At 52.1% G+C, this 13935-nt stretch overlaps 2 protein-coding genes and 1 long non-coding RNA gene across 3 annotated transcripts; 2 read left to right on the forward strand and 1 right to left on the reverse strand.

The window, feature by feature from the left end:
- Positions 1-1093: 1093 nt before the first annotated feature.
- On the forward strand, positions 1094-5832 carry LOC117646742. Its single transcript, XM_034387897.1, has 15 exons — positions 1094-1227; positions 1666-1718; positions 1808-1874; positions 1951-2039; positions 2119-2310; positions 2384-2519; positions 2586-2725; positions 2808-3685; positions 3766-3841; positions 3921-4041; positions 4123-4233; positions 4321-4873; positions 4955-5185; positions 5271-5438; positions 5517-5832. Exons 2-15 carry the CDS (start codon positions 1696-1698, stop codon positions 5657-5659), a joined length of 2928 nt encoding a protein of 975 aa, XP_034243788.1. The 5' UTR covers positions 1094-1227; positions 1666-1695; the 3' UTR covers positions 5660-5832.
- A 154-nt stretch (positions 5833-5986) lies between these two features.
- LOC117646906 lies at positions 5987-10770 on the reverse strand. The gene is made up of 2 exons (XR_004587812.1): positions 10564-10770; positions 5987-6297 (listed from the first exon to the last, which is right to left on the reverse strand). It is a non-coding gene; the product is annotated as an uncharacterized LOC117646906 (long non-coding RNA).
- An 811-nt stretch (positions 10771-11581) lies between these two features.
- LOC117646907 (low molecular weight phosphotyrosine protein phosphatase 1-like) lies at positions 11582-12764 on the forward strand. Its single transcript, XM_034388225.1, has 4 exons — positions 11582-11766; positions 12088-12275; positions 12354-12515; positions 12593-12764. Exons 1-4 carry the CDS (start codon positions 11733-11735, stop codon positions 12674-12676), a joined length of 468 nt encoding a protein of 155 aa, XP_034244116.1. The 5' UTR covers positions 11582-11732; the 3' UTR covers positions 12677-12764.
- Positions 12765-13935: the final 1171 nt, after the last annotated feature.

Genomic DNA, 13935 nt, shown 5'->3' on the forward strand with positions numbered 1-13935 from the left:
GGAATGGTCGCTATGCTTATCAACGATGAAGGAATACAGTCCGTGATCGGAAGAGGATGAACGATGGACTTTCGCTCGCTGGATGTTCGCGATCACTCATTTAACCGTGGTTCGCCCGTTTGCTCGCGACGAATGAGTTAGCCCGCTGTTCACTTCACTCGACGATTCGCCCGATTCCGCTAGATCGTGCCGCCCTTCGCGAGTCCGGTCGTTCTCCGTGTTGCGTTCGTTCACTTGTTCATATTTCCGGTTCATTCGCTTTTCTGTTCGGGAGAAGCCCTCCAGTGGTCGCGACCTCGCGGTTAGCAGCGCGTCGACTCGCAGCGACTGATCCGAGAGTCGTCGTTCCGTCTCTCTCGCACCTGTGCGGGACGCCCCATGAGTGCGAGAGGGACGACAACGACTCTCAGTCTGCAGCGTTGCAAGTGACGCCTGGTGCGCACATGACACCGGACACGGTGCAAGCCCTGGGCAAGCCAGCGGCTGCCAGCCACGCGCCGACGAGACGAGCCCAGCAGCCTGATAGTGTCGTCGGCCTGTCTCCGTTGCACTCGTGGGCCTTCCCCTTGGAGAGGGAGGGAGACAGAGCGACGAAACCAGTCCTCTGGAATCCGGCGGCTGGACGGCGGTGACGGCGGGAATGAACCAGAACTGCATGATGACGAAAATGTGCGGCTGAGCGAGCGAATACACGGATTACATCACCAAGATTAGGACAGTCATTGACCTGCCCCCGCCCCACTCTCGAGAGAGTGATCTCGCTCCTCTGTGACCCAGGTGGACTGAGGACCCCGATTTTCCGCAGCCGCAGGAACGGATGGGTCTCTTGCCCCGCCCATAGGGCCTCAACCATGACCACGAGATATCCGCCTGCAATGTAGAGAAAAAAACATGCTTTGCCCCTGTAAGTAAGCCAAAAGTGCTTTGCACCCCCCCCCCCCCCCCGCCTCTGGATCCGCCACAGGTAATGGTTTTCCGCAGGTTTTCCGCCGCGCTTTGAATTTCATGTCGCCGCCGGGCCGAAGCACCGCGACGTCTTTTGTCTCCAGTTTCCTCGCTCGCCCGCCGCAGCGCAGCGCCACCATCGGGTGGAATGCCAAATTTGTTGAGCCCGTCGTCCGTCGCCGTCAGTTGTTTTTGGAGTGGGTGAGAGTGAAAGGCAGTGTGTTTGTGAAAGGTAAGCGAGAGAGAGGAAGCCGGTCTGAGAACCCATTTGACTCGAGTGAGGTGAGCAGTAGTGAATTTTCAGTCCAATTATGTTGCCAGTCTCGTTGATGCCGTCACATTTTTTTTATATATATATTCGGGACGTAGACTAGGCAACGCAGCTAGCCCCGGCCTTGCCTAGAGCCTAGTCTGCCCGTAGTGCCTGTAGCTTCAAGGGACGCCTTTTGATCACTAGGCTCTCTATTCCTTTCTAGCAATCCGCTATAGATTTTGTCGATTTGGACCCATTCTGATCATGTATGAGTATATCGCGACTTGAATTCCTTTTCCTGGCCACTGCACTGGCTGTGGCTAACCTCTTTGTTGAGCGTGGAGCGACGTGCCTGAGCCTCCCTCGGCGTGCGTTGCCCTGCTCTGCCCGAGTAGAGTTCGGCTCCGGCTCTGCTTGGCCGTTTTGACGCTCGCTTCCCTCTCGTGACACTTCTCGTTCGTTTGCAGCTGCAGTTCGGTGTGGTCGGGCGCGTCAACATGTACGCCGGTGGCGAAGATTTGTAAGTCCTGCACCTGCTTATGTCGCCTGCTTGTGTTTTTCGATTTGTTTTGATTCAGTAAAGTAATGTCGTTTTTGTTTCATTTGCAGTTTGTGCCAGCGGAGTGGGAAGTGCTTGTGGATACCTCCCCACAACCTGAATGAAGATGTCACTGAAGTTCGTGTACATTGCTCTTCTCTAGGGTTATGTTTCCCTGCTTGTGTTACTAACTGGTGTTTCATTGTCTGTCCAGGATGACGTATTTGAATTTTTCTCTAATTTTGACGTAATTGATGTTGAAATCCAACCAGGAGGTGCTGGTGTCCTCTTTGCAACTATTCGGTTGGTCTCGACTTCTCATGCTACTTGCCTGCATCCCTTGCTTTTGCCTCTCCTAATTTTCTTCGTCATTGTTGTGCAGGGGTGCTGCTGAAGCTGAGAGATTCTTCATCCAAGCGGCAAATCCTCAGCCGCTGGGAGCCTCAATGATGAATGGGCACCACATGATGGGTGCAGCACACCACATGGGACCTATGGGATCGATGGGACCCATGGGACCATCTATGGGCATGATGATGTCAGGAGCCTCTCTGCCGGTTGGCCGTCCATCCAGGTCTGGTTATTTTTTGACCAAGAGCGTGGGTATTTGTATTGCCTCTGAGGTGTTAATGAAGACTTTGTTCCAGGCCCGTTCAAGTACACAAACCATTCTTGCTGGCCCAAGGCCCAAGTGCCAATGTGAAGGTGGTGGCTAATACAGACGGCTCCCGCAGTATTATTTCTCCACCTCCTCCGGTAGCTGGAGAGTCTCTTGAGGAAGATGTAAGTATCTCAACATTGTTGTGTCCTCACTTTTGATCATGGCGTTAACATTGCTGTCTCTCTCAGGTTCCTGTACTCAAAGGTAACTGCTCTTTGTGTAAGAAGCTGACCTCCTATGTATGTGGAAGGTGTGGCATCTTTTATTGTTCGAGGGAATGTCAGACACAGAACTGGCCCACTCATCAGACTGAATGCAATACTGGGCTGTAAGTAATGTTTATTTTATTCCAATAATTTCTTTGGTATGTTTAGAAGTGAACAGTGGTCTTCATCCTACCTATTTTACAGGCCACCTTTGATCTTTGCGGGCAAGCGCCATGTAACAGGGATTGAATTTAATGCTTGTCAAGTGCCACAGCAAGTTAGCCCAAGAGAGGGTAGACGTTCCCCAATTGGTAAGCAGTTTGCCACTGGGAGAAATCGCAGTAGCCCTGAAGCTTCTGGAGAACAGGCGAAGCCACTAGCAAGTAATGGTGTGAAGGATGAGAAGGATGAACGCACTCAATCCTCAAGCCAGAACCGCAGTGGTGGCAATGAGCGACGATTCGACCAACGTATGTCTGATAGGGGGTCATCTGGCGCATCTTTTCGACCTGAACAGAGAGATGAAAGAAGAGGTGATGGAATGAGGCAAGATGTTCGTCAAGGTCGAGGCTTTGGGGCCAGCCAAGGAAGGAACTTTGCTAGAAATAGAAGTGATGATTCTGATAGGAGTCCCAATGCTGCTGCTTCTGGGGCCAGCCAAGGAAGGAACTTTGCCAGAAATAGAAGTGATGATTCTGATAGGAGTCCCAATGCTGCTGCTTCCACTTCCAAATCGTCCATGAATGAAAATGTGAGAAGCCCCAGAAGCATGCCAGAAAGTTCTGCCGTTCAGCAAGACTCTGCTTCAGGAACTGTGAGCCCCATCAAATCATCCAACACTGCTGCTAACTTACTGAAGAATTTGAAACTTAACTCTCCTAAAGCTGAAAGTCCAAGTGTACCTGCAGTTTCATCAGATGTGCCTGAAGAAAAGTTCTGTAAACCAAAATCTGTCAGCCTAATTAGTGGCAGCGAAGTGTTAATCTCGCATGTAGGCGAGGATTGCATTTATTTGCAGTCAACAAGGGATTTGAATCAATTAGTCATGGTGACAAATGAGCTGAAAGCCCAAGGTGGTTTAGGTTGGTTTTGTTAAATTAAATTTATTGTCAAATTAATTATTATTATTACTAACACTGACTCCATGTTCTCTGTTCCTTAGTTCAGAGTCTTCAAAGGGGGCCCAAAAAACATGAATTTTTAGGAGCCAAATATAGTGCTGATAAAAATTTCTACAGGTTTGTTATTTTGTTCAGTATTTTTTCATGCTTATTAAATTTGTCTTAGCGTTTCGGTGATGTTATCTGCTTCTTTCAGAGCTGTGGTTGAGAGTAGAATACGTGATGGCGTGTACGTAGTTCATTTTGTGGATTTTGGAAATTCAGAATCCGGTGTGTCGAATGGTGCCATGATTCCTTTAACCAAGGGGTTAGCTGAGGTAAGTTTAATGCTCCAGTAGGTAATATGTTTTTAAAAATCAACTGCACCATGGTTGAAAAAATTCTTATGCTTTTCTCAGGTTCCCTGCATGGCTGTGAAAGTTGTCCTCAAGGATGTGACTGGTGCGTTTTCTAACGCAGCCCTTACTATTTTAAATTCTTACTTTTGTGACGAGTCATTTCTCACAGTGGTATGCATCTTAGCCTTGCATTATTTTGTCCTCTGCAACCTTCTGTAGCTATCATGATGCTAAGTCATCTTTAATTATTTTGTGTAGGAGTTTGAAGGTGATGCCGCTGCAGGTGTGACATTATATGAGAAGAACGGAGACAGTGTTAACGTCAAAGTGCTGAAAGCCATGGGCAAGCTGTCGAGCTCCCCATCAACAGCAACAACACCACCATCTGCTCCAGTTGTGGCTGCTGCTGCTGCTGCTGCTGCTGCACCCGCCCCCATCCCAATCCCAGTGGTTGCTGCCCCTACCCCAGTCCCAGTTGTATATTTACCTCCAGTTGTGCCCGCTCCTGCCCCCGTGGCATCCGAGCCCGTACCTGCTCCGGCTCCGCTTCAAGCTGAGCCCACTCCTCCAGTCGTCGCGGCGCCAGTACCTGCCCCTTCCCCGGTTGTGGTCGCTCCGGCTCCAGCCCCAGTTGTAGCCACCCCGGCTCCAGTCCCGGTTGTAGCCACCCCGGCCCCAGCTCCGGTTGTAGCTGCCCCGGTTGAAGTCGCCCCGTCTCCAGCCCCGGTAGCAGCTGCTCCGGTTGAAGTGGCTCCGGCTCCAGCCCCGGTTGTAGCTGCCCCTGCTCAAGTCGTTACTGCTCCGGCTCAGCGTTAGTATAGTACAGCTACCTCTGTAGCATGCTCAGCCTAAAGTACGAGCTCTGAAGTTTATGATGTTTTGTATGTTTTAGGTTTCTTCTCTCTTTCGGAAGTGAAGTATGTGGAATTCCCAGCTGTGGGCACTAAGTGTCCGGTCCTGCTCAACCACTTTCACAAAGATTTCGGCTTCTTCATGGCCTGTCCTGTTGATATGGAAGCCATTGAGTTAGCCGCAGAATTGGGTCCAAAGCTTGAAGCCTATGCTGTAAATGCTCAGCCCTTCCGACCGCAAGCAAACGAATTATGTATTGCAAAGTGGTCAGGTAAGCATGTCACATTTCACTTCTTGAACTCTTAATTTAATATCTTATTTTCTAATTATAGTTTACTTTTGTGTTCTTTTCTTAGATGATGCCTGGTATCGAGCTGTTTGCCTTGAGCCCGCAGGCGATGACAAATTTAACATATTGTTCTTGGAGTATGGGAATAGTGATATAATCCCATTCCCCAATTTCCGCCCTTTCACTGAAGAGTTTCTGAAATATCCAGCTTTATCGTCCCCATGCGTGTTGGCAGGTACAGATTTTGCATGTTGCTCCTAATGTGGCTGTTCCAATACCTTTACTTTTGTTTCATTTTAACTTTTGTTTGCAGAACCTTTTGAACTAAAGGAATCCCACAGAGCCAAGGTTCAGTCGATGTTCAAAGATGAGTGGATAGTTGAGGCAACTGTTGTTAAAAAAGAAGATGGGTCCTGCACTCTCGATATTCCAGAGATAAAAAATGCTCTTGACTAATTGATGTTGAAATCTTGTTCAGCATTTTAGATTTTTTGACTGACTAGGTTTATGTGTCTGGAATCTTATTTTCATTTAGTTTTTCTCTTAAACTATCAATCAATTATACTAACTATCATGTTACTGAAACAATGGTGAAGTTTTTAGTTTATTACATAGTTTTCTGGTTTTAAGTTCGTTTTTTTACGGTATGGTGGTTTATACTTACCTAGAAGACTAAATATTGTTTCTCTTATGTATCACTAAGAAGAATAAAATGACTGATTGTATGACGTGTTTTTGTCCAATTGTGCCTCCCTCCCTTGAAATAAGCAGGACACCATCATACAAGGATCTTGGCATTGCTTAAAATCATTTATTTACTAATTTTCTTTACAAAATATATTAAAGCAGTACACACTTCCCTGATTTCATCAGAGACATTTTCACTCCAGCTTCTTCACAGGAGCAGCCCATTACAATTACTCCTTTGAAATGCTTCCAAGTTCATAAATTAAGTAGTTTGTCGGGAGATCTCGCTGGCATCCCCTTTGAGGTAGGTTCGGGATGTGGATGTGCGGACCCGTGGGAGTGTCCTCGGCAGTGTAGGCGTCGGCTTGAGTGGGCCCTTGCCCTTCCCCAGAGCTGATTGCTGGCATCTGGAATGGAGCAGAAACAAAGAGTTTCGGGAACGCTGCTGACACAAGCACCAAGGCTGGTGGGACCGCACAGTGGGCCAGAAGACCGGCTGCCAAAACTTCAGACGCGTTTTGATGGTTTTGAGCTCCACAGTCGCTAATGGGATTCTAACCCAGTGGCGGATCCAGGGGTGGCCTAGGGGGGGACACTTTTTGCCAACTTACAGGGGCAAAGTGGCACTTTTTGCCTACCTTTCAGGCAGCTATCTAGGGGGGGGCAAAAACCCCATTACCCCCCTCTCCCCCTGTATCCGCGCCTGCTCCAACCGAGCGCGTGACCCCACCAATAAATTGCTCTCAGAACGAGGAATCCATTGATCGGGTCACACGTTCGGTCCGAGCCCCATTCAGCAACCGTGGAGCTCTGAACGCGTCTGTGAGTTTGACCGCCTGCACCGGTCTTCTGGTCCACCGTGTGAGCCAGCTGGGGCGGGGCCAGGCGGGGCGGCTTGGCTTTGTTGCGAGTCCCGTCCGCTAGGGCGAGCCGAAGCGCCTGCAACGCGGAGAGTAGGCCGTACCGCCGCACACGCCTGCGCGCCGGGCGGCCTATCCCCTCATTACCATTACCATTAAGGGCTAGACCACACATGATCATATGCCATTTCGGGCCCGACACATGCCCGCCTGCACTGCAAAACGAGACATGGCCGTCCTTACTAAGGTGACACTTTATCCCGGCGGAGAAGAACCTCAAGCGGCTACGACTCCCACTCACAGTATGGCCAGTCAGGGTGAAGGAGTACATCCCCCCACTGCAAGTACTGCAAGGCGCTAAAGGCCTCTGGCTCGCCGGTGACCGGTCGGACAATGCACCACGCGTTGACAAGGCCAAGACATGGCGTCCCGGTCCCGGTGGGGTTGCCGGCGCGAGAGGGTTGGGTGGAACGACGTAGCACTTTCGGAATCGGGCTGGCCGGCGTAGAGGCATCTCGTCAGAGGGCGGGTGGGCACCCGGCCGGCACTAGCGGTGCGGAATCCAATGGTGGAGCGGCCAAAAGCGCGCGGCCAGGGCATGGCCAGGGCCGGGGGAGGGGAGGGGAGATTTATGAGAGCAGTTTGCGTACTTGCGTTTGGCATTTGCTAGGTGGATCCTAGCCCCAGCAGACTGATTCCGAGAGTCGTTTTCGTCGCTCTGTCGCTCTCGCACCTACAGGGGACGCCCCATGAGTGCGAGAGAGACAGCGCGACGAGAACGACTCTCGGAATCAGTTTGCTGGGACTCGACGGGGCCGTAGTGCCGGGCGGCGACGGCCTTCCAACCTGCCACGCCGCATCCCTGCCCTGCTACCTCGTCTCGGCGGTCAAGCTGGTCAGCAAACAGTCCCAGCAGCGGTCCGTCGCTCTGTCTCTCTCGCACTCGTGGGGCGCCCCGTCAGCGCGCGAGGGAGACAGAGCGACGCGGTGCTCCGTTCGGACCGAGCCCGCGGAGGGACGTCTTTAAATAGACGCCGCCAGCGCGCCCATCGGCCACACGCCCTACTTGAACGCCTCGCGGACGCGGCGGACGCGGCGGACGCCACGCGCCACGCCGTTTTGCAGCAATCAGAGGGACGTTGTCGGGCTGCCTCGCGCCGGGGCGGTGCACTGAAGGGCCCCGGTACACTGTACGCCCCCTCCCTTCCATCAACAAAACTAACAGAACCTCTAATTTGGGAGCGCGGACTTAAGTGTTCGGCGGGGGCTCTGCGATGGAGTCAGGTGACAGGGCACAGTGGGCCAGAAGACCGGTGCAGGTGGCCACAATTCTAGACGCGTTTAGAGCTCCAGTGTCGCTACATGGGTCTCGAGCGGAACGTGTGGCCCCACCAATAGATTCCTCGTTCGGAGAGCAATCCATTGGTGGGGTCACACGTTCGGTTCTAGTCCCACTTAGCGACTCTGGAGCTCAAAACGCGTCAAAGAATTTTGGCCGGCTGCGCCGGTCTTCTAGCCCACTGTGGCAGAGGGCTGGCGGAGCGGAGGAATTTTTCCGCTCGAGAAAAGTGTACTTTTTGGCAGCTTGCGGGCTGCTTATAAAGCCCGCCCTGACGGACAAGCAAGGGGCGGGACCGCGGGACCGCGGCACTCGCAAAGCGTGTTTTGCCGCGCGGTCGGCCCTCTCACTCCCACGTACACACACCACTCACACACCCTCACTCTCTCATACACACATTAACACGTGTGTGTGTGTGTGTGTGTGCGCGCGGAAGAGGGGGGAGGGCTTCTTATTTTGCTGAGGATTCTTGGGATATTTTTACGTGGCGACGCTTATTTATAATTCGCGTCGATCGCTGTCGAGTCGCGGCACTCCGAGACCCCCATCGCGCGGGTCGCTCGCCGTCGAAGTGAGAAAACACCGTTTTCCTGTTTCAAAATGCTCCCACTGTTAAAATCAAGTCGAAGAGAACCGCTTTCAAAACCGAACTACTCTGTTAAATCAGCGTCGCGTGCCGACTCAGCGCACAACCACGTCCTTCCCCCAATAAAATCCTCCCCGTTGGCCGACGGGGCGCGCCGCATGGGACTCATTCCGAAAGTCGCTTTCGTCGCTCTGTCTCTCTCGCACCTGCAAGGGGCGCCCCACGAGGGCGAGAGAGACAGAGCGACGAAAGCGGCCCTCGGAATCAGTCAGCTGGTCCCATTCAGAAATCGGCAACAAGATCGCCCGCGGCCCGCCAAGCGCTCCTGGCCGTGGCCATCTGTCATCTTGAGCCTCTCTACGCGACCTGGGCGGCCTGTGTGGTTCCGCGGCGCGTTTTTCGGCTGTTGCTTTATCCGATGCGGTTCGCCCTGGCGTCCGCTCGGCTTGCTTCGCTTGCTACCGGGCGGCCTGCCAGGGAAGCCCCAGCAGGCGCGCCGCCGTACAGCGGGGAACGGCGCACTGATTCCTGTCGCTCTGTCTCTCTCGCACCTCCCCGGCACGCCCCACGAGTGCGAGAGAGACGGAGCGTTGAGCGCGGTGGTCGGAATCAGTGTGCAGGCCAACAGGCACCCCCCCTTTTTCCGCGCGTTGTTTTCAGGTCCATTCAAAACGGCCACCCCGCCATTGTGCGGATGTGTTTAAACGGCCCTCGCCCCCTCCGCCTCCCCACCCCTTTTACACGCCGCGGCTCGGCGGCTACTCTAGCGTGCTGAGCCGCACCCCCACCCCACCCCACTGTCCACCTCAATGGGATCGCTCATGTCGGCGAGGGGCAGCCAGAGCCAGGGGGCTCGGGACTCGGGCGCCAACACGCGTTTTTGATTAAGCTACTCTATCAATTTGTCGGCGGATTGTCATGCTTGTCATGATGCAGACAGGCAGGCGGACAGACAGGAGTGGCAGGAACACTCAGACAGACAGACAGACAGACAGACAGACCGACCTCACAGGAGAGGCTTCTCCTTGAAGACGGCCTCGGCCGGCATCGGATGGCGTATTCCCTATGATGTTCTATTCTGAGTGCTTTTCGAGTGCGGGGCGAAGCGCGAAGCTCGAGCAGTCCGTTGGCATTGCCTGGGGCGAGGTTACAGTGCCTCGCCCCGAGCGAGGTGCCGGTAGGCAACCCAGGCTGCTCGTCGAATGGTTCCGTCTGACCTTAAGTCAGCTGTTCCCAACCTTTTTCGGTTCGCGACCCCAAATTTGCAACAAAAAATTTCCGCGACCCCCAGGAAAAATTTCGCGACCCCACGCGACCCCTCCTTTAGCATGCCTTTGTTACGGAGTGTGATTATCTGCCTTAGTTTGGGAGCAGTATTGCCGTAAAGTTGATCAAAACGGTCACAAATGTCTTTGAAAAATCGTGTTTTGGGCCGACTTTAAGCAGCCTTTGCGTCTGATCCGAGGCGGTATTTCATCCTCCCTCAACGGGCATTTGGTCTTTGGACCTTCCTTTAACATGCCTTTGTTACGGAGTGCGATTATCGGCCTTAGTTTCGGAGCAGTATTGTCTCAAAGTTGATGAAAACAGTCAAAAATGCCTTTGAATGCCATTTTGATCCACTTTGAGACAATACTGCTCCGAAACTAAGGCCGATAATCGCACTCCGTAACAAAGGCATGCTAAAGGAAGGTCCAAAGACCAAATGCCCGCTGAGGGAGGACGAAATACCGCTTCTGATCAGACGCAGTTGCTGCTTAAAGTCGGCCTAAAACACGAGTTTTCAAAGGCATTTTCGACCGTTTTGAACAATTCTGCCAGCGTCCCCTATGGGTGCGAGGGAGACAGAGCGACTTCCGTACGACTGGAAGGCCTTGCCGGGGCGTACCTTCGGTACCTTGGCCTTGGCGCCACGTCGCGTTCAGAGCAGGCCCGCGTAGAGGACCCAGAGGGCGACGAGCAGGAAGATGAGGATCAGGTAGGTCATGATGAGGCTGCCGGCCTCGGACGCGGGGGCGGGCATGGCGGCGGCGAACCTCGGCGAGGCTGGCGGAAGGGCGCTGGCGAGGGCGAAGCGAGGGGCTATCCTGGACACGGCGCGGGACGTGACTGGCCGCCACCTCGGACCGTCTCGCCACCGGGACCGGTCCCCGGGCCCGGGCAGCCCAGGGCGTCCCTCGGCGCCTGGACGCGGCTACGCGGCGGCCTGCCCCTCCCCTCCCCCTCGCCCTGCAACCCCCCTCTCCCCTCCCCTCGCACGCCCCCGCACGCGCCGGGCGCCTCCTCTCGGGATGCCTCTCGATGCCACCAACCCCTGCTGACTGATTCGTTTTCGTCGCTCTGTCTCTCTCGCACTCGTGGGGCTTCCCCTATAGGTGCGAGAGAGACAGAGCGACGACATCGGTTCTCGGAATCGGTCTGCTGTTATGATTTCGGCGAGTAGTGGGGGTAAAGGACACATGTCCTCTGTCAGCTCCAGGGCGTCACCGTCAACAACGACACGCACCACCCTGTCAACCTGTCGTCACCCGCGTTCCCGGGGGTGAAATCAAGACTTCCATTGGGGTTCTCTATCGGCCTCCGCATGGCAAAAATAGGAGCCTGTTGGTTTTACGAGGAAAACATTTTTTCAGTATTTGTTTGATTATTTCCTTTTTCTCTCCCTCAACATAATGGACAAAAGCAAATTTTTATGGGGAAAGGCTAGAACTTAGCAAGCTAATCATGAATTAAATACACGTAAGATTGGAATTGAAGTGTCTAGCACGCAAATTTAACTCGTTTTGCTTTGAGGGCTGTTTGCTTCTGCTTGTTCTGCTTTGCTTTGTGGATTTCTCAGCTTTGCGTCGCTAGCCTCGCCTAGAGCCGCCTCCCTCGTGCCTCATGTTGAACTTTTCATACTGCAGGCGTAGTGTGAGAGATGTGTCGTCTGCTAGAAAGGTATCTTTTATTTTGTGAATGCCCAGTTTTTATCAAGCAGCAGAACACGTGTAATCAGTTGTCATAGATTGACGGTATTTTTACCTGTAAAAAGGACCCGCGATTGACGACAATCTAATGTCCGAGAAGAAGATACTGTGCATTTGCCTCGGTAATAACGTGTATATATGTCAAGCTGCTGAGCATTTTAGGTTATTAAGTGTCCTCAGTTTCGAGTGAACTTTGTTGGCTGCATTTTTGAACTGAGTTGCTTTGAATAAAGTTTTAAATTTTAAAATACGCTTCACTATTAACAAATTTCAACATACGGTGTTTCACTTTTTAAACAGCGACCTCTACTTTTTGTTGTGACTGATGAAATTAAATCAATACAGGCTGCTTAATAGCGAAAAAAATTATGCTGTGTCTCTGATATTATGTTTAAATGTCTGAAATTAGACACTGTACAAATTGTTTTGTTCTTTGTTTGTAGGCAATATTTGCCGCTCACCTATAGCTGAGGCAGTGTTTGCTAAATTGATCAAGGAGAGGGGCCTCGACGAAACCTGGAGTGTTGACAGCGCAGCTTTAGGATCTTGGCATGTAGGAAACTCACCCGACCCGAGAGCTCTCTCGACTTTGAAAAAGCACAAAGTCCCTTACAATAATAGGGCTCGACAAGTAAGAGCCATTCTCCGTGTCTGTAACTTAGTTCCATAGTGATGATGTTGCCTCATGAGTGTATTTCTTTCCATGCAGATAACCAAAGGAGATTTTGAAAAGTTTGATTATATCTTTGGTATGGATGATGAAAATATGTCTGCTCTTCAACATAAAGCACCCAAAAGTTCAAAGGCTGAATTGCTTCTACTTGGTTCTTTTGATCCAGAAAATGATAGAATTATTCGTGACCCCTACTATGTAAGTATGCATTGTCCTCTCACATAACTGCAGTTCATACAGTTACACTTCCAATAACCAATAATTCATCATTGCAGGACGATGGTGATGCTGGGTTCGAGAAGTGCTACCAACAGTGCATGAGGTCCTGCGCTGCGTTCCTGGATAAACACGCTGCTTGACCTGTCCATACACGGTACATTCCAATTTGATACAAATTCTATTTTGGCTCTCTACTTTTAATAAACAGCTTCTACTTTCTGTTGCAAATGCATATGTACCTACCTCACCCTCACCAGATAGTGTGAACACATCAATGTTGGAAATTCATATACACTCTGAGATGCCTCACTTGTGCAACCAGCTGTAGAATTGTCACGCACTGTTCCATAACTTCACAGCGCTACCATAACATTGTAATTGCATGGGAAAAGAGACTGATACGCCCAGCAAGCCGAACTCCGACTCAATGTAAGTGATCTCATATTTGTTAGAATGGGAATCGTATCACAGCTGTTTGAATTCAATGCCACATTTGCTTGATCGCAAGTCCAGATTCTCTGTATGGCTGAGTAGGCTTAGTCAAGTATAAACGATTGTGACTCAATATTCTGAAAAGTGCGATCAAGTTTAGGAAATTCACAGTTTACAATTCACAGATAGGGTGAGGGGTGAGGTGGGGAACTGTGAATTGTGATGACTCCCCGCCTCACCCCTCACCCTATCTGTGAATTGTGAACTGAAAATTTCCTTAACTTGATATAGCCTCACTGTCACGGGGTAAAGCATCCCTGCGAGGCGAACCTGCGTGGGGTATTGACGACAGCGGTGGGAGGCTGGCCTGGCTGGCCATACCCCACGCTCGCCTTACTGTGCATTCGCTCAGACCTGAGCCAGCGGCGACCAAAGGAAAAGTTAAACAGCCGAACCCCACCGGGGGCCTCATTGTCCGAGTGCTGTTCCGGTGCGTTATAAGGGTTCGACCCTTTGTTTCGCTCGTTGTCTGGAGGCTGTTTTCCACACTCATGATGGCACCAAGAAAAGGCCTGCATAGCAAAGGGTCGCCGCTGGCTCAGGTCTGAGCGAATGTACAGTACAGTGCCGTGGCCGGCCGTGCCGCAGAGGCACTGGCGGAGGCGGAGAACTTTGGCGGATTGCCAATGCAGGGCATCATCTTGGCGTCAGTTGAGTGCGCTTGCGGAGCGCCCCCCCCCTCCCCTTGACGCCACCCTTCCAGCCCCCTCCCCCTCCCCCCGCCTCCGCATCATTAACCCGGCACAAAAGCGTCTCCCCCGCGATAACCCGGCGGCCCCAATCACTGGCAATCAAACAACAAACAAGGCATCGCGAGCGGCGGCTGTCTTGCTGTCCTGCCCTCTCCTGCCAGGAGGACGAGGGCTTCGGAAGCCACCATCACACAGCAGAGACTGATTCAGAGGGT

The sequence above is a fragment of the Thrips palmi genome, unplaced genomic scaffold (assembly GCF_012932325.1).
Source record: "Thrips palmi isolate BJ-2018 unplaced genomic scaffold, TpBJ-2018v1 HiC_scaffold_2, whole genome shotgun sequence".
NCBI lineage: Eukaryota > Metazoa > Arthropoda > Insecta > Thysanoptera > Thripidae > Thrips > Thrips palmi.